Source organism: Drosophila bipectinata, chromosome 3R (assembly GCF_030179905.1).
Source record: "Drosophila bipectinata strain 14024-0381.07 chromosome 3R, DbipHiC1v2, whole genome shotgun sequence".
NCBI classification, from domain to species: domain Eukaryota; kingdom Metazoa; phylum Arthropoda; class Insecta; order Diptera; family Drosophilidae; genus Drosophila; species Drosophila bipectinata.
In genome coordinates, this window is record NC_091739.1 from 23,157,205 (window position 1) to 23,181,816 (window position 24,612).

The 24,612-nt window shown below is 42.4% G+C and overlaps 2 protein-coding genes across 2 annotated transcripts; both read left to right on the forward strand.

Moving 5' to 3' along the window:
* The first annotated feature begins 767 nt into the window (after nucleotides 1-767).
* Nucleotides 768-3,797, forward strand: LOC108120258 (uncharacterized). Its single transcript, XM_070281508.1, has 5 exons — nucleotides 768-1,043; nucleotides 2,219-2,335; nucleotides 2,398-2,889; nucleotides 2,964-3,053; nucleotides 3,116-3,797. The coding sequence occupies exons 1-5, from the start codon at nucleotides 861-863 to the stop codon at nucleotides 3,791-3,793; spliced, it is 1,560 nt and encodes a 519-aa protein (XP_070137609.1). The 5' UTR covers nucleotides 768-860; the 3' UTR covers nucleotides 3,794-3,797.
* A 535-nt stretch (nucleotides 3,798-4,332) lies between these two features.
* On the forward strand, nucleotides 4,333-4,949 carry LOC108120259 (uncharacterized). Its single transcript, XM_017233808.3, has one exon. It carries the CDS (start codon nucleotides 4,344-4,346, stop codon nucleotides 4,548-4,550), a length of 207 nt encoding a protein of 68 aa, XP_017089297.3. The 5' UTR covers nucleotides 4,333-4,343; the 3' UTR covers nucleotides 4,551-4,949.
* Nucleotides 4,950-24,612: the final 19,663 nt, after the last annotated feature.

A 24,612-nucleotide genomic window follows, 5' to 3' on the forward strand; every position in this document is an offset into this window, starting at 1 on the left:
GCAAACAAATAAATTTGGCAGTCTGTGTGATGGTAATAGTGGCTGCCACATGGGGCGTATGAGTAATGTTTAGCTCGTGAGAGAATTTCACTTTAAAACATCAACAAGTTCCGGATTAAATGGCACGCAATCCTAAACAAGATTCAACTTAACTCAAGTGGCTACCACTCCTGTGGCCATCACTGAATTGATGACTCCTCAAGTTTCTGTGTTATTAGAACAAAGAGGCAGCGTTAGCGGCACGAATCGGGTTAAGTTAAGGCAGCCATGGCACAATTTTCCGCGCAATATAAAGTAAATATATTTTATGTCCAAGCCTCGTTAGCCAGGCAAACAAGCGCAAGGAAGCCGCCGCAGGCTGGCAAACAGCCGAGCAGGGCCAAGTTGAAGCGTGCCTAACTGGCAAAATATTTAAATGGCCAAAATGAAATTAGCAGCGATTACGCAGCCGGAATGCCATCCCGGGCCTGCCTTACGCCCAATAGACACACAGACTGGCTTGACTTGCCAAACACAAGAACAACTTCAAGGACAGACGCCCGACGCTCACGTGCTAGGTCCGGGCCCAAGCCCCAACCCAAAGGCGCCTTAACCTAGGCTATAAATAGTCAGCCTACAGCTCGCTGCCTAGACAACCAAAGTGGTTTGGCCCAAAAGTCGGCCCATCTTCGGTGGCCCAGCAGTGCCTGGCACGGATCAGTGCCGCCAAATCGGCGGTTAAACGGTTTGGGGCGAGCACGAGACTGTTTCAGTAACGCGGCGTTTGCTGAACGCAGCGCTACTTCCGTTCTCCCATCTACCAGCAGCCGAAAACAACCAAAGGATACTTCCATCCGGCGAACAAACAACAGAAGAACACAATGACGACCAGCGATGAGATGGGCATGGGAGGCAACTTTTGCCATGACCATATCCAACATCCGCTGATGTGGTGCGACGAGAAGAAGCGTCTCGTGGAGCGAAAGAATGCCGAAGAAAGTCTTCGGATGTGGCGTCGACGCAAGGCAGAGGAATGTGCTCGCAAGGAGAAGGATAAACAGGAGGTTGGTGGCAGTGTCTAATAATTTTTATAATTATCAAAAAACAATTTGCTTACGGCAACAGTGCGTATACGTGATATTCAAGTCTCGTTGGTTTGTGATAGAAAGATAAAATATTTAAGGTGCAACCAACTTCCAAAAGATATTTAGAATTACGTATTTTTTATAGACTTTTATATACATTCATTAAATATAAGAGTTTCCAAAAGTACGTATATTTTGTTCGATAGTACAACAGTGCGTATGAGTTATATTTTCCGTATTTGTTTCACAAGATTTGTGAGTTAGTCGGAAAGTTTTGCTTAAAAACTAAAATAACATCAATATTCTTAAAAATTAACCTTAGATGAGAAACCTTTCCCAAACAAAAACCACATAGATAAACTTCTAGAACGAACCTATGGCAATCAAAAACTGTCTCAAACCTTCACCCACGCGATTGCTGAAACTTTTCCTCAGTTCAAAGACCTTTCCCAAGCAACATGTTCTGTTCCCTTGGATTTGGTTCAACAAACCCTTTGACAATTCAGACTCTTGTAATCAAATCACCTCTCTAGGCAGCTAAAAAAAAGGTGCCCAACAAAGAGCAAGTTAAGCACTCCAACGAGTCCTTGCGTGACTGAAAATCCTGGCTGATTATTTGCCTACATCACAGCCAACCGAAATGTGGGTGAAAAAAATGAGTGAAATGCAAATCGCTGGCTGGCTGCAACTATAACAACAACCTACAAACAAAGTTCCCAGGCCCGAGGTTCGGGGTGCGGACTCCAAGGAATTTGCCAATTTCCGTAAACAAACAGCGGCGTACTCCGCGAGTGACACGGTGAGAAGGGTTTAAGGAGCCCGGGCTTGTGGCAGTAGGTTGCGTTGTGTCTGGGGCCCATAAATAGGCTGCCACGAAATCGATAAGGCATAACTCGGTTTTGTAATCATGCTGCGGCAGTGTCTGACTGGCAGAGCACGGTCTATAAAGTCGACAAGATAGTCTCTGGAATTTATTACATTCAATTCGGGTTAAGGCAGTTAGTTATGGAGTATATGGCTTCACCCTTTAAGGATTTGGGGAATTCGAAATTCTTATACTTATTTTATTAAAAATATTTCAAAATTTACAATTTATTTATACTTTTTGATTGGCAAAACCATTTGTTTTACTTTTTGATACTTTTCACTTTTAGTATTACGACCTGTTTGTTCAGCATTGTCCTTGGGGTCGACCCGGGGGTGGAGCACCCAACGTAGAGGTGCGCCGCAAGGACATCACAGCCGTTGGCCTTCACTCCACACCCACTGTGGTGAGAAATCTTTGAGAAACCCGAAATGAAAGAAAATTTTAATAATATTTGGCAACGTTTAGACCACCGCCCACCGGATGAACTCCCTGCAGCCATGCCGCTACAACGACTTCTTCTCGATGAAGAACAAATGCCACAACAATCCACTTGCAGCGTATCACCACCACCACCACCATGCCCCGCCTCCCCCGCCGGGCGGACGCCTGCCACATGCCCACTCCGTGCATCACCTGCAGGAGAGCGGACCTAGGAGCAGCACAGTGACGATTTGCGAGCGGGAGATCCCCCACAAGCCCGGAGCCGGAGTGGGCGTGGGCCTGGCCAAGAACGCCAACGGTGAGAGCCTCCACATCCAGCTGAAAGAGCACCCCTCAATGTCGTTTCGCAATAAAGGCCACGTGGACATCGAGCTGCGCTACAAGCCCTCGCCCCCCTGCAAGGGCAAGCCGCTTCTGGACAAGATCGTGGTCAGCGAGAGCGAGCAGAGGAGCTGTCCGCTCCAAGAAAAGCTGGCCACACAGAAAAAGCGGCTACAGGCCAAGCTGGAAAAGCCGGTGAGCGGCACTTATTACGCCTCCAAGGGCGTGACCTTACTAATCAATCCATGTTATCCTTTTTTGCGTTCCAGCCCTGCAAGGAACCCTGGGGAAAGGCGGGTCCTGGAGGCAAACCTTGGCGCAGTCCCAAGGAAGTGGGTCATACGTTTATGAAATCGCTGGTGGGTAGAATCGCACATAATTATCTTAGTGCTTTAGTTAATTATTATTTTAATATCCCTAGGGATGGACAAATAAGGAAATGCTTAAGGAGCTGGATCAAGACAATCCCGTAACTCCGGCGGAGAAAAACACCTTCCGTAAGTCTCGAGCCTGCAAAGCTTCAAAGCCCCAGAGGTGCTGCGATATGTGCACCTGCAACTGCCCCGCCATGAATGGCAGCCCGGGAAAAGGACCCCCACCTCCGATACCGCCCGGGAAGAAGTGCCTTCCTCCGCCCGCCCCACCCAAGATTCTGCACCACCTGAAGCCGCAGGACTGCAAGCCTATTAAGATCTGTCCGCGAATGGGACGCGGACACTGTCCGGGCAGCACCACTACGGCCACGCCGGATGTCAGTACCCCCGGAAACGGTGGCGGGCCGGGTGGCGAGGGCGGCGGCGTGGAGCTGGTGCCGCTGCTGGCTCGGAGGCGCGGCATGCACCGACCCATCAGCCTCTCCAGCACGGATGTGACCAAGAGGACGCCCTCGCACGATAGGTACGCATCCAAGCACAAGCAAAAGAACTGCCAGCAGGCCAAAATCAAGTGCATCAACAGCATCATCAAGAACATCAGCCACATGAAGCGGCTGCCCAAGAATCTGAACTGCAAGCTGCAGTGTTGCAGTTGCGATTGCCCCACGGCCATCTCCACGGGCTGCTGCCTCAAGCGGCTCACTCTGCACATTCGCCAGGCTTAGACTCTCAAACCATTCAACCCCTACCCCCATTTATTTGCAATTCCCTATGTCCCAGTCGCCTCCAATCCAGTCCGTTTCTCATTTGCTTGCTCTGCGCCATAAGAAAAGTTAAGAAAACCAAACCAATCCGCTTTCCATTCTCCCCAGTCCCATGATTTGTGTCTATCATTTTGCCTTGTTAATTGTTTCTCTACCCCCACTTCTTCTCGGCTCATTCAGCAAGAAAATATCCATTGTAATACAAGTGAAAGTATAGCAACCAAAAGAGCAAACCAAACCAATATCAATACCAATCTCACCAAAAAACCAAAAAACTGAAACTAAAAAAAAACCAAAATCATAATACCAATCTTCTATGTATCCCCGTGCAAAACGAACTGAACTGAACCGAAAAAAAATTGCTATCAATTTCGACAAAAAAAAAAACCGTCAAAACCCAATCGAAAATCGAAAAAATGCATTAATGAAAAAATAACAAACTTTGCTGGCCACCAACCAACAATCATTACCATCAACGACATCCACGAACAGGATCCAAACGGCCGCCGACATGCGATATCTGCACGATTTGAATGTCCAAATGTCCCAGAAGCGCCGCTCCGTTTCCGTCTCCAAGCAACTGGACAGGGATTTGTGCAACCAGCACTTCGATACCTTCGAAACATTCTGGGGACGACCAGGACACGGAGCACGCGGCGATAAGATCAACAAATTAAAACTGGACAATCTTCTCTACGGTGCCAGCGAGTCCTCCTAAATGCCTCCCAAAAGGATATGCACCATGTGGATTCGTGGACACACATCGCTGCTTCCGGCACTACTCGGCTCGTAGTTTGTGTGCTGCACATCATCTGCTCAGAAATCAATCGATGCCAAGGTCCTGCATCCTGTATCCTGCACAGTAAACCAATCAGTTTAGCTGAATAGAAAACTTTACCATTTCTATACTTCAAACCTAAAAAATTTTGCCAACTTGCCGCGTCTAGTAAGTTGACCAAAGTTTTAAATAAGTCAGCTGGGTTTCAAAGGATAATAAAAGTTGGAAAATTAAAAAACGGTTCAAGGTAAGGAACTAAATCTAGTTAGCTTTATAAATATTTAATACATAAGATAACTAATAGATGGAACTTAAAAAGATGATTCTTTAAAAGTCTAAATTCGTACCATTTTAAAATTTTTTGTTATTTAAATTAAGTTAAAGAATGTTCAATGATATTAAGGATTTATTTCCCTATATAACCATTACATGTAGATAAAAATAATGAAACTAAAAAAGTTGTAAATACGAAAATATTGACTGTGCAATAAAAATACGTATTCCTCCATCCACATCTTCATCTTATCGTAAAAAAAGTGTTTTAAATATTTTAAATTATTCATTAATAACTATATAAACTTAATATATAAATGTTTTTGTAAATAAAGGCATGGAAATAAAAATAATGACCCATCAGTTTGTTTACATGAATCTTACATCGGTTCTACTTGCCACAGTGGCTTTCAAACTGACTAAGCAATGCACAGTGACTCCACAACAGCTGCTTATGAAAATCGCTGAAAACCCGCAAATGCTTTAAACTCCACCACCATTTGACTAAGAATCCATTTTTTTTTTGTTAAAAAAAATTTGACAGACACTGCTGATGTCGAGTCACGTTCGCGTCATTTATTATTTTAGTTTTATGCTTTCCCAGGGGATATATAACAACACATGATATCTGCACCAAGACAGAGGATGGGTACATGAGTAAATATGAGCCTAGTTACGTGGCTGACAGTCGAGCCAGAGCTTTCAGCTTAAAGTATGTTAAAAATGGTACTCCATCTCCGCCCCATCACAAGCCACCACATTAAATAAGTTTATTGTTCTCCTTTCATCTGGATTAGTTTTAATTGGCGAAAACAGTTGTAATAACATCATAAAACACGGTAGCCGACTAATTTGATTGCATTTCGCAATTAAACTTCGCCAGAAATGGGAGCACAACCCCATTTCAAGGTTGGCCAAATTCGTACTTTCGCCTTCGTCTAATTAAACGAAATTGTTTCTCTAACTTTTCTACCAGCCGCCAAATAAATAGATTATGTTTTAATTAAAAAATGAGGGAAATTCACGACGTCACTTGCCGCAAAAGTTAAAGTGCTTCTTCCCTGGTTTTTCCTCCTTGCTTCCTGCGGTGGAGTGAAGATATTTTGGCATCCATTCGCACATTCTCACTAATTACAGAAACACGCGTTGGGGGTTTACTTTTCCGTTTCTTCCCTTCTAGGGCTAATGATGACGACTTTCGACCTCAACGAGTTGGAAAATAGACGTGAATCAAGCTTGCCAAGCAAAAACGGCAGTAAAATCAAGAAAATATTTGCGTATACCGTGGAAAAACAAACCCGGACTCTTAGCCCTGGGCCTCTGTGGCCATCTTTCAGGCCATGTGTGTGTTTGACGCTCTTCACGCACGAAAAAAATTCAACAGCCGTAAAAAACGTAAAAATCGGCGCGTAAGGAATAAGCCGCGTATGCTTTGATGTTGGCTCCATGCCCCAAAAAATGTCAGAAACGGATTGCAGCATACGGATTTTGCTAGAGCATAAAGTCTTTAAAATTCTTTCAATCCCTAAAGTAGTTTTCATTCAGCAAAGATAACATTTTCTATAAAAAATAAATCCTTTTGATTTCAAGAATCATACAACTAGTTGGCTATGAAATCAATTAGTAATTATAGAATTAGTGCCGGCTTAACTAATTAAATCAATACTGTTCCACAGCGATTGTGTTTAGCAACCGAAGCTGATCAGCAGGCTTCTGGCAAAGACTCCTATATAATTAGAACCAATTTGAACGGGGAAATGGTTTTCTTCCAATTAGCAGTAGGTACCACATAATACTGATGCAGGAAATCTCAAGTACAGTGGCAAGGATTGGCAACTGTTGGCCATGTGAGACAGTCCAGAAAATCTTAATGAAAGATATTTAATCCCTGAAATAACCCACCTGAAAATTATGTACCAATCAAGCCCCAATTAGGCTTTGATTTAATGTTTGCTTAACATTTAAGGCATTGACTGGAATTGATGCGAAAAAGCCCTTAACTTGTTGGTTGGCCAGCAAATCATTGACGCTTGAAAACACATGGAACAATATTAAGTAAAGGTCCCAATCGACAAAAATGTATACTAGGAGGATAAGAGTATCCTTTCAAAGGATTTGAGTCCATTATTTCTCCTTTGACTTAAAGTTTAAGTCTTCAACAGTGACATTTGGTTGACTCGGTGATCCAACAATGTCAGTGTCCGATTCAAATATTTGACAAACGTTTTTTCAACTTTTTCTAGGGGATAATGGCGAAGAATTAACTATGCAAGCAACGATGAGTTTACCAAGACCTTTAGGCTAACAGGGGAAAAATTTAATTTCTTTTCCAACATTGAACATAACATGCAAATTGAATTTGCGGATAACAAAACGTTAAACTAATACAGTTTATTTGTATTTAGTTTGCAATGCCTTCCGGCGTCAGTTGTTTGGTGCTTGATACCGATAACGTTTGTCTTCCATTAGCAAAATAAACAACAAAATATTCTAAAAAACACCACAAGCCACAACTTTTCGTTTGCTTGGGTGAGCAGTATAATAAGCTTTTCAATAAACTGTAGCATACTTTTTGGAATTTGCATTTGTCACATGGAAAACAAGGACTCGACGCGATTTATGCAAAAAAACGAATACATGCCAGCGACACGGCTACAACAAAGATGATAAATTCAAATCGAAAATCGAATGTTATCCGCTTTTCAGCTTCAAGTTGTTTATGCCGCCACCAACTTCAAGCCACCGCCTCTCACATATTGCCTTGAAATATACAAGAATATGCTGATTTGTAGAGATGTTTGCATTTTAACGTAATTTCCATTTTTTGTTGTTCTGTTTGCTCAGGAAAACACACAGCCATTGCCCCATTGGCAGTCTAACAATGCCAAACATTTTGCATTGTTTATTGAATTAGTATCGATGACGTGTCTGAATTGGCATACAAAGCAGCACCCACGCACACAAATGCTCTATTCGTGTTGCACGTTAGTTAGGGGGCATCCTGGATGTGGGTGTCGGGATGGATGACCAGTGATAAGTGAGTGATAAATGGGGCATGATTCATATATTTATATTGGCACAAAACTTTAGTCATTGCTGGGTGCCTGAAATTGATATTTAATAAGTTTAAACTAAAAACAAATTTAGTCTGTGGATTATTGTAGATTTAAGTATCTTTAAATAAGCATCGGTATATTTAAGCAGCTTACGAATTTTAAATTGTTTTGCTACTTTTCTGACTTTAGCAAGGCAATTAACTAATTCTCGACCACTTGTATATACATTACGGGTAACTGGACCTTTGCCACCCTACCACTAAAGCCTCAGACACCCATCAACAGGCTTGTGGTATTATTTAATTATTTATGTGCAATACATACTTCACAGCTTGTGGCAAACACTCGGCAAGTGGTGCTTGGGTTTTTGTAAACCTTTTTCTTTTTGTGGCAAAACTCTATGAAAAGCCAGACACAAATTACTTCTTACATATGAGAGTACATGTGATACTGTAAGCGTTGCTATGCAATTATAGTTGGCTTTATGGGCAACCCAGATGCAACTTGACTCTCACAATACTTACACAAAACTCTTAAAAAAGCATATACAAGACATAAATTTATTTTTGGTAGTTTGCATTTTATTTTTATTCGTCCATCGCTCTGCTGGATGTGTCGTGTTACATGTGTTTACATGTCCTTAAACCTGCACGCTTACAAAATAATGCAGCTCCTGCTGTGTTTACGTCAATGGCAGCAGCCACAGCACCTTGTTCTTGCCATGTCCTTCGCCCGGCCGATTGCCACGACTTTGACAGACCGACCGGGCCAACCAACCCTGCTACCAGAGAACACCCTCACAGCCCTGGCCGAGTCTGAAATTGAGGGTCTCAAGGCTTTGGCGCTTGCATGCTCTTAAATTAGAAACTAAACCAGAGGAAAAAAACTTGGTCTTAGTGACTAGAACGTTGTTATTAAATTCCTTTATATGATTTTGTATTATTAAATATTATTTAATTTAAATATAAAATAAAACCTTTATGGATGTATTATCAACCTTCGGCAAGGGTATAAAAAGCTGTAAGTAGACACCTAAAAAAACACCCCCCCCCCCCCCCCCTCTGCTTAAATATCTGAGATATGTATTTTCTTGGGTTAGTGCAGATGGGCAACTTCTTTGTTAGTTTCATGCGCATTTTTATATGAAACCACACGCCCCGCCACAACTGTCGCTGGCATTTGCTTACCTTTCCCGGTGGGTGGGCACAGTCTTTTTCTTTTGAAACAGAACCTGACTGGCAGAGATTCAGGTAACTGAGCCGGTGAGATGATTTTAATAATTAAAGGCACTTTGCTTATCCACACCCGCATTCATTGCCAAATACTTTGACTTTGACGGCCAGTCTTTGACTTCACCTTCTGGCCAGAACATTAATTAGTTCATGAAAATAAACTAGAAATGGAAACAACCCGAGGCTATGGAAAAACGGTTTGCTCTTAATTTGTTATGGGAATGTTAATTTGCACCAAAAACTTTCCATTGGAGTCAATTTGATTAACAATAGAAAGTTTTCTGAGCAGCAGACTGCCAAGTCCAAGTTAACTTGGCCAATTGTTTGAACTACTAACCGCAGCATCAGGGCAGAAACAATTTTCTGGAATTTTTGCAAGAAGTTTGTACTTTTGTGAGAAATTAATTAAAGTCAAATTATGGAGACTAAAGGGCAAACACGCCGACGTAAATGATGCTGGGTTAAGTTTATTCTGGCCCTTAAATTATCTACTATAGCTTCTCCAAAATGGAAAACAAATCTTGAAAATGTAAATCCATAAATAAGTATTCTGTAACAATCCTTAAGGATTTCAATTTGCCTCCAAAGTATCAGACATTTTTCACTGACAGTACAGAAATTGACTCGCAGATCTTCCAACACGACTGGTGTGGCATGTGATGCATGATTATGGATGCTGTATTTGCATACGTCAGTGGCTGTATTAAAGCACCAAGCACATCTGGTTGCAACATTACGCCTCACGTGCACAGGGGATTCCTTTAAGCTTGCCCCGAGCGACAAACACGAAAAGAAGACGGAGCGCTGTTTAAACCGGTAAATAAACAAAAATCTGTGACACGAAATGAGCTCGTTGCCTGGCACGCTCTCAAAAGGATATTGTGAGAGTGTCTGTGTGCGTGCCTGTGGTTGTATATGTATATGGGTGTATGTGAGTGTGTAAGCATCGCCATAGCTCCTTTAGTGAGATTGCTTTCCCAGGATATTTCAGGCGAGCGGGGAAAGCGGCTCGCTTGTGCAGGAAATGCATTAAAAGCGTGTCGCCCCCAAAGAGCAGTTGGCTCAAAGTGTGTGAAAATATATGCATATGGATGTGAAAGTCTTTCTTATCAGCTAAAAGTAAGTGCTCAACGCGGAAAGATAGTGTAACTGAAATTCAAGTGAAATGTTTAGTTATCCAATTGCAACAAAATAAACCTGTTAGGTATGTGATATCTATTAAAGAAACCCTCTCACTAAAAGGCTTATATGCTCCTTCTTTCTAGACAGATCACTTAAGTGAAACAAAGTAGCAGATCTGAGCTGACAACTTGGAGGCAAGATGCTAATTTGCCCCAACTGCAGCCCAAGGAAATTTAGCTCTAACAACGGCTATGAATAGTGCTTGTAGAAATGAAAAAGACGCGCCAAGTCGAGAAGACAGACCCGACTGTAATTGGTCTCTGGCTTGCCGGGGGAAATCATAAACATTTCTTGGACCTGTTCCAAAATGGGCAAACAGAAACACATCCCCCCCTCTGTCGGAGAGAAAAATGAACAAAAATAGAACAAAAATGCAGCAAATGACAAAGCAGCTGCAATGAAAATGAAATCGCTGCGGGCCAGGCTTTAATGAAGATTGACGCTAAGCCCGAGCGCAGAGCTTCTGCTAATCAGCACAAGCCTTGCTCTCTTTTCACCGTTTTCCTTGCATATTTTGTAAAGGATTTAAGGACTCACAATGCAGATGCATACATGCTGCTTGATGTATGGTGCAGACACCTTAAAGCTTGTGGCAATTATGAAAGACTTCCTTTTCTGACACCCTTGAACACCTTTTTGCCATTTCGGATTTTTCGGCTGCTAACGTGGCAAATTGCATTACCATTGCAATGGAAACAGACGCACACATATGCAAAAGTGCTTTGACATCGCTCTCTCACTTTTAAGATTTCCGGCTGCCGGCGGCCATTTGCATTAGTTCCAGAGCCATGACGTCACTGCCGCATGTAGCACACTCGCTGTGCCCAAATGACCTTCAATGCCACATTTTGCAGCTGTTTGTGTGGCGGAGGAGAGAAAGTAAAAAAAAAACTAGAAGAGATTTTGATTTTTTTTTGTGACTGCAAAGCTTTTTTCACATTAACGTTCTCATCTGCATTTTTCTGTATTTTTTTTAGGTTTTTTTTGGCTCACTCATTTCTTAGTTGCTTTTTTCATAATTTGTTTGCCTTGACTATTTGCCTTGTTGCACATTTTGGCATACTGTGTAGGTGCGTGTTGCCGGCGTGTATCCTTTTTTGTGGGCCAACACATGTATAGTGTGTTTGCCACTGACAAGCTCGTCAGGCCGCCCAGACAGTTGGCTAAAACCAGTCGGGAAGGTGCAAGTCAAAGGGGCAGAAAAAGTTGGGCCCGCAGTTGAGTCTGAGGTTTCATTTGATTAATATTTCATTTAATTAAGCTTGCCTTCACAAAAGTTCTGGCAAAGTGAAAATTGGATTGTCATTTTTCCTGTGAACCCCATTTTTTCCCCCAAAAATGTTCATTACGAAATTATTCTCGGAAATCGAAGTTAAATGGTTAAATATTTTGAATCCAAATGACTTTGTTAATGAGCCAAGTACTGAAATTACTGATAGCCTAATTGGGGAAATGCTCACCCATTTTGTGTGATATTAATTGCGATGGAAGGCCGCACACTTTATCGCACGACTCTAACAAATTCGTGCACCTGTGCCGTGTGCCGCCATTAATATTGTTACCAACGATTTGTCTGGTCCTTAGCCGGATCCTTATACCTTATACCGTAACGATGGCACGCCTGCCGGCTGGGAAACTTACCTTTGCTGATTTTTCCGTTTGAGCGAGTTTCCTCGAACGAGCAACTTAAAAATTTATACTTTCATTTGGCACTTTGGTACACGGGGGTGTGCGTTAGCAAAGATTCGTTTTGCGTGTTTGGTTTCATACTCGTATGCGTATTTGATTTGCATTTCAAATCGAGATGGCATTTAAATTTTTAATCATATTTTTGTTTCCGTAGCATGTTACAGTTCACTCAACGTTTAATAATTACCGTACCGGCTTAATGCGAGCACGTCGTAGCCATTGAAAGTCGTTGTTGGCTTCGCGGCATCTGAATTATAAATGCCATACGGAAGTAATGTGAGATCCTGGATAAGTCAGGAGCCCTGGTGTGCGCCCCGGAAGCCCCATCATTAACACTTGCCTGCCAGCCACGAAGGACCAAGATTTTCGTAGTTTCTTTACCCTTTAAGCTGTTATTTTGTTGAATTTAAATTTAAGTAAGAAGTTTTTTTGGCCTAGGCTAATAAATTGTTAATAAATATGGATAAGCTTGAGGGTATATTAAAATTAATAATCAGAAAATCAGAAATTAAACCACAAAATCAATATTCAGGATGTGGTTTCAATGTTTATTCCCACACTATATATAAGTCAAGAATTTTAATTAGTAATAAATTAAAATATTGTTTATTAAAAATATATTATTTGCTTTTGTGTAGTAATCACTGAGGGAGGGGCTTTAGCTCATTGGAACTCAGTTTCCTGACCACTTAAAACACTACCATCCCAGCGTGGAAGAACGCTTGCGGCAAACCACATGAAATCCGAATAAAACACGTCTGCTGTGTTCAGAGCAAACAATTTGCATTGTAAGTCAGCCCATTTAATCAACAATGGCACATACATATTAAATGCATTATTTGACCAAAGCCACATATAATTATGGGACAGCTTCTCCCATCACGCCCTGTAACCATTGATACAGTTAATTAAGGTATTAATAGCAGCTACTGGGAACACAAATTCAATTTCTTCCACTCTTCCTGCCAGTCAGTCAATCGATCAAGGATGAGCTAGTACCAAACCGCGACTAGGGAACAGCTCAACATCAATCATAGCCACCAAGTTGGCGGAACAAGCAAGCGATGATTGCCGAAACCAGTAATGGCATCAGCGACTGCCAATTTGGTAGAGGATTATAAAGAACCTGCAGCAGTCCAGCCACAAATTGGCTTAACGCTTAGGTAGCAATCCTTCTGCCACCACACATCATGCATAAATTACAAATTAAATGCCGGACCAACAACGCCAGACCTAAAAACAAACAAGAACGGTGTAATTATTTGCTGTTGAAGGGTCCGAATCGCAGATACTCAGCAACTAATTAGTCCTTAAATTGCGGCCTTAAAAGTGGCCAAGATATAAGGTTGGAAAAGTATATTTTTTCCGGGAAGATGAAAATAACTTCCTAGCTTTGTACTCATTTTTAGGGATCCAGTTAGAGTATATTTAAGCTTGAAGCTTTCTTCCCAAAACTGGCAAATGAATTCCGTGTTCCATGCAACTTGTATGACCCAATCCTTGCCACCAAATGGGCGACGAGCTGTAAACACACCACACCAAATCGAAAGCGACACAAAATTTGCATTAGACAAACGCGAAGGGCAGAAAAACAGGCAGAATGGTCGGACCAGCCGGACGAGAAGCTGGTAATGGCGACCAAAGTGCGTACCAAGTGGCGACCACATCGACATTAGCAAGCTGCAGTTTGGCATTGTGGCAGCCCGCATAGCCACCACCCACCCATTCCCCACTTGCCACTCATGAAACCCCCAAAACAAGTGCGAATGCTGATCCAACGCTTTTTCCACATCGCAGCATTTTTCCATGTCCCATGGCCCTCTGCCTCGTACCCCTGATCCGTGTCCCTTCTTTTGGTTCTGGTTTGTTGATTTGGTGCCACAAATGGGACCGACAGGTGGGCGGTGCGAGCTGCAAGTTGCAACCTGCAGGCTAGAAAAAAGATTTCAGTTTACCATACCCGAACTAGGAGGGTGTGGGGCGAAAATCAATGAATTCATGGTTTTGGCAAATAGAAAATTGTGGCGAAAGTCTATTGAACAAGTTCTCGCCCTCACTAATGACGTAGGCTCACGACTGGATGCACACGGAGCAGTCGGTACTGTATAGTATACATAAGTCTCGAATCGATGTGTTGGTGATTCTGACAGCTTTCGTGGTCAAAAGCCTTTAGGGCTAAGACACAGGAAACAAGCGGACAAGCCAGTAATTTCAATCTAAATTCAATGGCTGACTTTTTTGTTTTATTTTGGTTCTGTTTTGGGGCCTGGCTTTTAACAATTTTCTTTTGGCGCCCTTATAATTGAAGACCGGACTTTATTCCGGGTATCAGCAGTGGCAGTAAAACGGAGAACCAAATGAAGCATCCAGCATGGAAATAAAATGAATGAAAAAAACCCAAAACAGGCTTAAGCACCTGCAGAAACACCAGCAACAATGCCGGGCTACATCAGCGAAACGAGGTTAAAACGAGTTAAGCACTTGAGGGCCCAGCGGAAAATGGAAAAGGGAAATCGCGCAACCGCCCCGTTGTCCCGTTAGCCCCGTGGCCCGTTGCCCCTTTAGCTCCGGGCCGCCTTGCCACCATTTCCCGTTGCCAGTTTTCCGTTATCCGTGACGTTAACTGAATGCCAAAGCCAACGCTCTCGGACTCTCTTTTTTTTTTGTGTAAAAGTATTTGTATTTGTGAGCTGCGCAAAAATTTTACGAGTTTAATGAAACCTGAAGAGGTAAACACAGTTAAGGCTTCTCGGGGGAGTGGTCAAAGTGTAATTACATCCACCTATACATCCACCACCCACTCACACCCAAACACACACAGACACACAGTTGACCGCGCAGGTTAATTGCATCAAAATCTCAACAGTTCGTTGAAAGCATCTACTTTCCAGCCCACCGCCCCCCGTGTCGAGTTCTTTTGGCTTTTGATTTGCCCGGGGCCTTGTAGAGTGTCCGCAGGATGGAACTCTGGACACGACTGCCAACGAGCGTTGGCATAATAGCATTAAGTCTAGTATCTCACCTGCAGGCTGCGGCGGTGCATCAAAGGGCAGATGATTTGGGACCCCAAATTTTCCCACGTGGGGAATTCAATCAGAGGCTCCTACATATTTTCAAATATATGCTGCCAATATTGGTACTATGTTATTCATCAAATAAATCTGCTGCCCTATTACAAACCTTAGAATGCGATTAAAAATTAGATTCTCTCTGGCCTTAAATGATGTGACCACCACCGCTTTCGGTCAGGACGTCATTACATTTCCCCGCCGTTGAGCAGGATACTTACCCAACAGGATACCACTCTCCTCCTCAACTCCCCTGACACACTGCCCCACTAAAATCCCTCCACTGAGCTGCCGACAGTAACTATAAACCCAGTTAACGCACACCATCTCTGGCTGGTGTCCTTTGCATAAGCAACTCGGCCCGGCCCCCCGCAATTTGTAGACAATTTTGTTATACGCACCATAAACGCAAATTCCCAATGCTCGACGCCTGTGTAAATAAAATTTATAATCAGTGCCACCCCCCCAAACCCAAGGAAGCCAAACTGACTCAAAAAAAAATTATTTTTGTGACGACACACTTGTAAGGCCCCTGCCGGCTGAATGGGAGAGCTCTGCCAACCCGAAATGGCAAATGTTGACGCCTTTATTGAGTTCAAAATGTCGAGGAGGGCAAGCCCAAAGGAGGTCTGGCTTTTAGGGCTGCCTTGGTGTAAGTAGTTGACATTGGCCTAAACACGTTTCCCAGCCGCCAACGGCTGGCGGGAGCTGGAAGTTTATGCGGGGGAAGCCACCCAGCCACTAGCCGAGCTACACGAATTTCCAATTAGTCTTCATTTTAAGTAAATTTACCACACAGACCATTTTTTCGGCGAGCCAATTTTCAATGCCTACTGCTCCCGGCCAGCTTTCATTATTGGCTTTTAAGTTACTGCCACTGATACGGTCGCATCCAATTTATGCCCGATGGTCTGTTCGATTTTCGGAATTTTTAGGCCAAATTTATTCGCGTTTTCCAACCGGGTCGTTCTTTAAACGGCCCTCTCGATGACAGACACTGCGTATTCTGCGGTTTTCGGTTGTCGCCCTACATTTCCGCAGTGGCAGCAGATGGATATATGGCTACACCGATCTGGGTTTGGTTGATAAATGTCAGCCCGGCATTGTCAGCTGCATAAGGTTATTGCATTTTAAAACCGGCAATTAAAAAGCAGCACACAACATAGTTATATAAAACATGAATTTGCAATGAAGCGACTGTTGAAAAATGAATATTTCATTGGCGGCTTTATCTGCTTGCTTGCTGACATAATTGGAACATTCCAAACATATCAATTTCGCTCAAATAATCATGAGCAATGAACAAATATTACAGCACCACGACCAGAAAGCCAGAATGCCAAACTAAAAGCTGCTGGAAACTTGATGCTAGCGAATTTTTTCCACAGTCAGCATGGGACTATTCGTGCAACGATATAGTCTGGGCATGTTATTGATGGCCACATTTCGCGCTTTTTATTTCATTGCATTTTTATATTTTTTAATAAACTCGCAAAAGCGACAGAAATTACAAGCGATGTCAGTGCGCCTGGGAGCCGGCGAGTTTCTGGCAACGAGCCAAATTTGTTGCCGCCAGAAACGGGATGAGATGCGGGCCAAAAAAGGGGCCGCCGGCCAAAGGACCAAATAAAACCCAGAACGGCAGCCCAGAACGAAATATGTCGACTGCAATGCCGAGCGGGCTTTGCCTCAATTTATGTCATCACAACGAGCAGGACTCGGAGGACACTTTAAGCGCTGCCTTTGGATTGTTGGCGGGCGGGGGCCTTAACGAAAAGAAGAGAAGGCCGAATGGGAAATATTATAAAGGAATAAATCAAAGCATCTGCCAGAACCGGACACGGGACGTTGTGGTAACGCCTAAGACCTCAGAGCAGACATACTCACTACACTGTGGAAAAAGTTTAAGAATAAGATTAGGTAAAAAAAAGTGTCTGTAAAATGATAAACCCTTTACTTTAATCTAGCCTATTTCTGACCTCAAGTTATGTGTTTCTTTTAAGCTTAACCTGACCAGAAATCCAAACAGCACTAGGCCCGTGCATTATTAATGCCTTAGCATATAAACCAACTTCCCAGAGACTTACTACTCCTCTGGTTTTGTGGGCGGGAGTGTGTGTTTGTGAATACCTAATATAGTTTGTCAGTTTCCTTTGACCGTCTCAAGGCCAGCAGTTTCAGTGGCTTTTGTTTTCACTGCCTGCTTAAGACCCCGAAAAATATGTCAGTCCGACGAGAGCAACAATTTATCATCCCAGCCTTTATGGCCGAGATTGGACCGTTGACCAGGTTCCGTTTCCATTTTAAGGCTCTAGTCCCTGATATCTCATTCCTCTGGTCTCTGGTGCCTGGTCCCTGGACTCTGGGCAGTGCCTCATCAAGCGGTGAAAGCCAACCAACGCCTGGGGCTGTCAAACGCAAATGTTGGCCCAATGTTTGGATTAGCATATAACAAGCAGAGGACATATCTGCCTACATGTACATATCAGTAGTGGTATCCCCAGAATGTTCCTTCGTATATTTGAACACATGTCCTGTCGCACAGCACCAACTGGGCCGGGTACCCATCGGTATTGGCGTTCACAAAAGTATTTCATTCCTTCGTTGTTCCATATAAACCAGATGTCACTGCTCTTAATATGACCGACGATACTCCAAAAGACATCTGCAGCAAAAAAGTTATCCCATTTTTTCAGGTACCCCACGAAATGATTTGTTTATGCACGAGTGCGGTGGGAAAAAATAAGCAATTTTATTGCTGTTGATATTGCTTTCAATATTGGTAAACATAAATACAAATATTGGCCAGATGTGTTTGAATAAAATAATTTAAAATATTATTGTTATGTTTTCTGGTGTCAAGTAAAAATTAAAGGATTTTTCAACATACAGCAACCATAAAAACAAGTTCAACATATTTCCCAAATTACTATAAACTCCCTGCAGGGATACAAGTGCATGAAATATTAATTTCAAAAACTAAACTTTCCATCTTCTTTCACATCTTCTACAATATGTGACATGAATGTGTTTGCGCTTAAATTTGTCCATATCCTGCGGTGCACAACTACAGGCAGCCTCAAAGAATCAAAACCCACTAGTTTTGGGTTTCGCTTAAGAATAGGATGATTATTGACAAAGATATAGTCATCGCAGGGAGCCAACTGGTCCTCCCCATACATTTTTCAAAATATTGAAGGGTCGCCCAGAAAATTTGACAAAAAATTGAAAAAATATTATATCCCTAGGTTTTGATGCAGAATAATTCAGAATCGATCCACAAATCGTTTAAGGTATTCCGCTTAAGAATCGGTTGAATATTGACAAAGATATGGTCATGGCAGGGGGCCAACTTGTCCTCCCCATACATTTTTCAAAATGTTGAAGGGGACCCTCCAGAAAATTTGACAAAAAATTGAAAAAATATGATGCCCCTATATTTCGATGCAGAATGATTCAGAATCGACCCACAAATCGTTTAAGGTATTCCGTTTAAGAATCGGATGATTATTGACAAAGATTAGTCATCGCAGGGAGCCAACTGGTCCTCCCCATACATTTTTCAAAATGTTGAAGGGGATCGACCAGAAATTTTGACAAAAAATTGAAAAAATATGATGCCCCTATATTTTGATGCAGAATGATTCAGAATCGACCCACAAATCGTTTAAGGTATTCCGTTTAAGAATCGGATGATTATTGACAAAGATATAGTCATCGCAGGGAGCCAACTGGTCCTCCCCATACATTTGTCAAAATGTTGAAGGGGATCACCCAAAAATTTGACAAAAAATCTAAAAAATATGATGCCCCTATATTTTGATGCAGAATGATTCAGAATCGACGCACAAATCGTTTAAGGTATTCCGCTTAAGAATCGGATAATTATTGACAAAGATATAGTCATCGAAGGGGGCAACTTGTCTTCCCCATACATTTGTCAAAATGTAGAAGGGGATCGCCCAGAAAATTTGACAAAAAATTGAAAAAATATGATGCCCCTATATTTTGATGCAGAATGATTCAGAATCGACCCACAAATCGTTTAAGGTATTCCGCTTAAGAATAGGATGAATATTGACAAAGATATAGTCATCGCAAGGAGCCAACTGGTCCTCCCCATACATTTGTCAAAATGTAGAAGGAGATCGCCCAGAAAATTTGACAAAAAATTGAAAAAATAGGATGCCCCTATATTTTGATGCAGAATGATTCAGAATCGATCCACAAATCGTTTAAGGTATTCCGCTTAAGCATCGGATGATTATTAACAAAGATATAGTCATCGCAGGGAGCCAACTGGTCCTCCCCATACATTTTTCAGAATGTTGAAGGGGATCCCGCAGAATATATGCCTCAAAAATAGAAACGTCTATGCACAAAAATAGAAACGTCTATGACTACCAGAGACTGGCCTGTATCCATCCCAGTCCATTAGCGTTTTCTTATACTTTTATTTCTATGCACATATTATTTACCCATTTCAGTGTTGGGGCACCAACACTTCAGCTTACTACCGGTTCTGCCTGAAATTCCTTTCGGTCCTGGCACAGCCACAAAACTGGGCCTGCGGCTACTGGTCCTCCGGCACTAAGTTTCGGGGCTCGGCAAGCCTTTGGTGCTGCAGTTGACACAGTCCGGTTTACCTGCAGACCTCGGTATGGGCCCGGTTAGTTATTTCCTTTGGCCGCTTTGGCGGTTGGAAAGTCCACCGCCCACACGGGCGACACCGAAACATTTTTGGGCCCTGCAGAATTTATGCGGCTTGCTCTGCAAGAATTGTTATTAATAGTCGATGCGATACATCCTGACCCGCTTCCTGGGAGTTGAGCCGGCACCTCGCACATTGCAGCATATAAATTTTGATTGCGGCCCATAAAACCAAAGTTATGTTTTGCGGCCGAGATCAGGTGACTTTGCCCTAATACATATACTAAAATTCTTGCCGGGACAGGCCAGATTGCTACTAAATTCAAAATGTAGTAACATTTTTCCTCTAAATGCTTTTGTACCAGATGCAATGTTGGATATCTAAGCTATGTGGCTTAAATTTAAGGAAATTGAAATATCCTTTAATGCAAATTTTAGGAGAATATACTTTAAAACTAGTTCAACAACATTAAAACTACATACTTCCTACAGAGGACTTTACACAGCTTGTGAAAACTTTGGTGAATGGCTCAATCAGCAAACGATTTGAAACAGCAATTGAAAGTTCAAGTGCCGCATTAACCTGAAGTGCTCGCAGGTCACTGGAAAAATATATAAGCACATAAAACACAAGGAGAAGACAAAAAGAATCAATGAGAGGGAAACAAATTGTGCTCGGCCGGGCAGGAGGACAAACAAATACGAGTGGCAGCCAAAAGACAACCGGAAAATAATGTGCGATAGGGGATACGGAGGAGCCACACAACAAACAGAAGGCAAATGGCAAAAAGACAAACCCACGCAAACCTCAGGCCACCAACAATAAACAGCAAACAACACCAGATACGAAGATTGTTCTCCAATTCCACACAAAGGGAAAGAATACAAATTACCACTTGAATTATTTACGCTGGAATAATTCAAGAAAAATGTTCGTCATTTAACAAGGCCCAAAGGTTCAGAGATGGCTTGGCGCCGGAATTTATGTTTGCTTAACAGACTTTGGACAAAAAAAACAGACACCATTCCCAGGAGCCAACCAACGAAGCTCGTTGGCAATTTTTGGATGACTGAAGTCGAGTCTTGGCTGTTTTTAAAGGGTTCAAGATATTAAAGAATAAGAATTTGTCAATCATCTGCAAATAGGCATCTCAAAGGCTTCAGATCGAATTGAGGTTTTATGTGGTCATTGAAACCCAATGCCTTTTACATGTAATAAATAAAAAATACTTTAAAAATTGCCTTTGTTTCGAAGGGAATCCACAGCTGCATATAAACAAGTTCATTACCCAAAAAATGTTAAGAATTTTCTCTGGAAAGTATTTTGCAGAATTCCTAATAAACATTTTCGCCATGCTTCAGTAAACAACTTATATTTACAGAGTCTTCTTTCCTAAGGTAAGTACTCTATAATGTCACAAAAAATGAACATTTCATACAAAAATGTCCTGTAGAGAATGTCAAGTTATAGTTTGCTCCGCGATGCGGAAATAAACCCAATACACAATATACTTCAACGTTTCTTTTTTGTTGCTTTGAAAGAATAGGTAGGCAATATTATCGTTATTGTTAGAAGCCACAGGATGTGCTAACATTATGCCGTGCCTTTTGTTACCTTGTCGGGCAGGACCTTGAAACGGAAGGCTAGCTGGCAGCCATTGCCGTCGCCTTGCCAGGGCGCAACAATGCGGTGGCCTTTTTGTGGCTCCATTTAGTTGCTCTCTAATATGGAATAAACAAAGCCAGGAGCCCGCCGGCAGCGCATTATCCTGATCCTGTGCAGAGAGGTGTGAAATTCAATTTCGCCAATTCCAAGTAGCCATTGTTGGCCGGCCACTGCCGTTGGTGCTGCCCCTTTCGCTTTCACATTGGCCATTCTGTGTGCCATTGCCATAGCCATTGCCATTGCCAGGCTGTCCGTTTTCATTATTAAGGCCATTTGGTGCCTGCGACTGTGACGGCAACGGCAATGGCTGATGGTGATGGTGACTTTTGCTCTGGGCCACTGACAGATTGCTAGCATCGGTGTGAACCTCAGACACAAATTAAATTCCAGTCTCGTGCTCCTCGAAAAAAAAAATAGAAACGAATGTAACGAAATCAAATAATTGAATTGTGTGCGGCTAGTTGGTAGCTTAAAAATTCATTAGAGACACATGCACATGCCGGTCCCAGGTCAGCACTCTCAATCTCTGGCAACGACCCGATGAACTCCAATCAATTCCATTTGGGAAATTTGTGGAAAAACCAAACCACAAGCTGTATATCCATGCAAATCAATGCCCATCGTCACTCTGGTCTTCGGTCCAAGACTCTCTGGGCAATAAATTTCAAATGAAATCAGTCGATAACATAAATTATAAAATTAGTTTGCCAATGTGTCTGGCCTGGCAATGGCTCGTCTCGCAGACAGCCAATAAATTCCAAACTAAATTCAAGAACATCCCGAAATTTGGTCAATTTTGTTCCTTCTATTTCTGTGGCTTCCTTTTTCGTGAGCCGATGGCAAATTGAGTCGCGTCTATTTGGCATTCAATAAATTCAATTTACGCCGAACTGAGTGAGTTATTGCATTGCATTGTCATTGCGGAGATTTCATTTCCAGATTCTGTTCCGTTTTGCATTGAAATTACTTAGAAATTCCCACGGCCTCCTGATGACCTTCAATTAACATAATAAACCGTCACTATATATTTTTGTTAAGCCCGATTGATGATATTTCCAATTAGTAGTTCTCGCTGTGTGTGTAACTACAATCAATACTCCTACTACCTTATTCGAATACGCCACTTGACCTTAAGCGAAATAAATTTTTAATTGAACTACCAGAGAAAATGATTTCTTAGATTTCCTCATATTAACTGGAATAAGCCAATAAAGTTAAATATTCGTAGAACACTTTTTTTTAGGAATTTTTCACTGCTTAACTAACTGTGAAGTATGCACTGATACTGTACGAAAGTGGTCCTTTTAAAACAGAAACACAGCAGGATAAGTGGCCACTGGTCGGCCAACAGGGCGTATGTGGATCACCGTGAAGAGTGTTGGTCCGGTTTGATTAATTAACAGTTTCCCAGACGGCTCGGTTTGTTCGTGCATTAATGGGTCCGTCTAATTGATTTCATCCTTTCCGTCTTGCGGCCTGTGAATGCCGACAAATGTTCGGCGGCGGACAGGCGGTGGACACGCGGCGTATACGTAATGTGTGTTTGAATTATTCAATGGCTGGCAGACGAAAAGGTCAGAGGTTGTGTGCACCGAATGCCGCAAATGATATTTTTAAAAGACGTAGGCGAAATCACAGCCACCATTAAGGCGTCATACCATCAACGGCAACTGCCGTCAGATTAATCTGTTGGCCAATTTTCAATTTAAGCACAACATTAAGGCCAGCCGATGTGCGGAAAGGCGCAAAATTAAAATGAATTAAATTAAAATATGAATTGCACAAGAGGCAGAGCACTTGCAGCCCGATGCGGCAGTCAGATCGAGCGATAAAACACGAGAAGTGCAAGTAAGTCCGCATCGCAAGTCGCTGCCATTGTCCTTCCAATGTTAATGACATAAAAAGCCAAACAGGCGGAGCATAAAGGATAAAGCTGCTGGCTGTCGACGCCTGCATCTGACGCTGATATGGCCCAGTGAAAAGCCAACAAGCAATTAAGCAGCCAGCTGCTTAAAGGCCATCTCCGAAACGAAACGGCATCTGAGAGTAGGACTCCGGCTAAAAGGGGCGGAGGTAGAAACAGAGGCGGAATCTCGAGGACGGAGGATGGAGGTGTGAATCGACAGATGCTCCACAGGACCCAGCGCCTGCATTGACCGACTTCTGGGGCCGCCAGTTCACTTATAGCTTGACTTGTGCCACAAAAGAAACTTAATTGTTTTTTCTTTCAGACTCCGAGTGTTTCCACTGGAAGCTGTTAATTGCTAAATGGTGATATAACCAGGATAATGGTCATTGCTCTAATCAATACTGCCGTCTTAAAAATTAAATAGATTGCAATGAACTTTAAAAGTAATTAAAATTGGGAATTTCCGATAAGTCTCCGTTTAATAATTTATTTTCAAAACCTTCAATAATAAAACCCCTAATAATAAGCAACTTTAAAGGCCTTTGGCCATCTAACTTCTCATCGCCGAAGTTTTCTCATTAGTCGGAAAACCGAATCGAAAAACGCCTAAAGTTTTCCTGGTCGCCGTATCAAATTTTCCATATCCTTGGGTCATTCATAATTAGATGGCTTTCATTGGCACTGGCCAGGTTCCCATTTCATGTGTCGTCGCAGCTCAGATGTGTCGACAGATCCAAGTCGGAGAAAAAATGCTAGCTCTGATATTTCACATCAGCTGCAGAGAAACTTAAACCCTATATTCGAGTTGCATTTTTTGGTCAACAAGCTCTTGGCAGCAGAAGGATTCATTATGGTTTTGTTTTCTTTGGCAGAAGCCAGGGTCCGCTTGCAATTGGTTTAATTTTGTTCGGCTTGACTTGGTCCGTTTCGAACCTGGCATTTATTATGTTGCCCTCAAGGACAAAGAAAGCAGAAGAGAGCTTCTGCAGGCAAACACGCCCCCCAAAAATGATGCCTTCTGGTGTCCGGATCCCCGTCCGGATCCTGTCCATGTGTGACAGTGTTTGTGCTGGGTTTGTTTTTGTTTGCCCAGCACACAAAGTGTCATAAATTAATTCTGTGTGGGTGTGCTGGCTGCTGGCTTTTGTTCTCTGCTCTGATTTTGTTTGCAAAAATTGTCAACATTATTTCATTTTCAGATGCGTTGAAGCATAAAATGAATTAACAAATATTTACAGCAGACATTACTTGCAAGATATGTGTTTGGTCTTTAAGAA

Coding starts and splice junctions, on each gene's coding strand:
- LOC108120258 (XM_070281508.1), top strand. CDS start 861: ATGACGACCAGCGATGAGATGGGCATGGGAGGCAACTTTTGCCATGAC. Junction 2,336..2,397: donor TTCACTCCACACCCACTGTG/GTGAGAAATCTT, acceptor GGCAACGTTTAG/ACCACCGCCCACCGGATGAA. Junction 2,890..2,963: donor AGGCCAAGCTGGAAAAGCCG/GTGAGCGGCACT, acceptor TTTGCGTTCCAG/CCCTGCAAGGAACCCTGGGG.
- LOC108120259 (XM_017233808.3), top strand. CDS start 4,344: ATGCGATATCTGCACGATTTGAATGTCCAAATGTCCCAGAAGCGCCGC.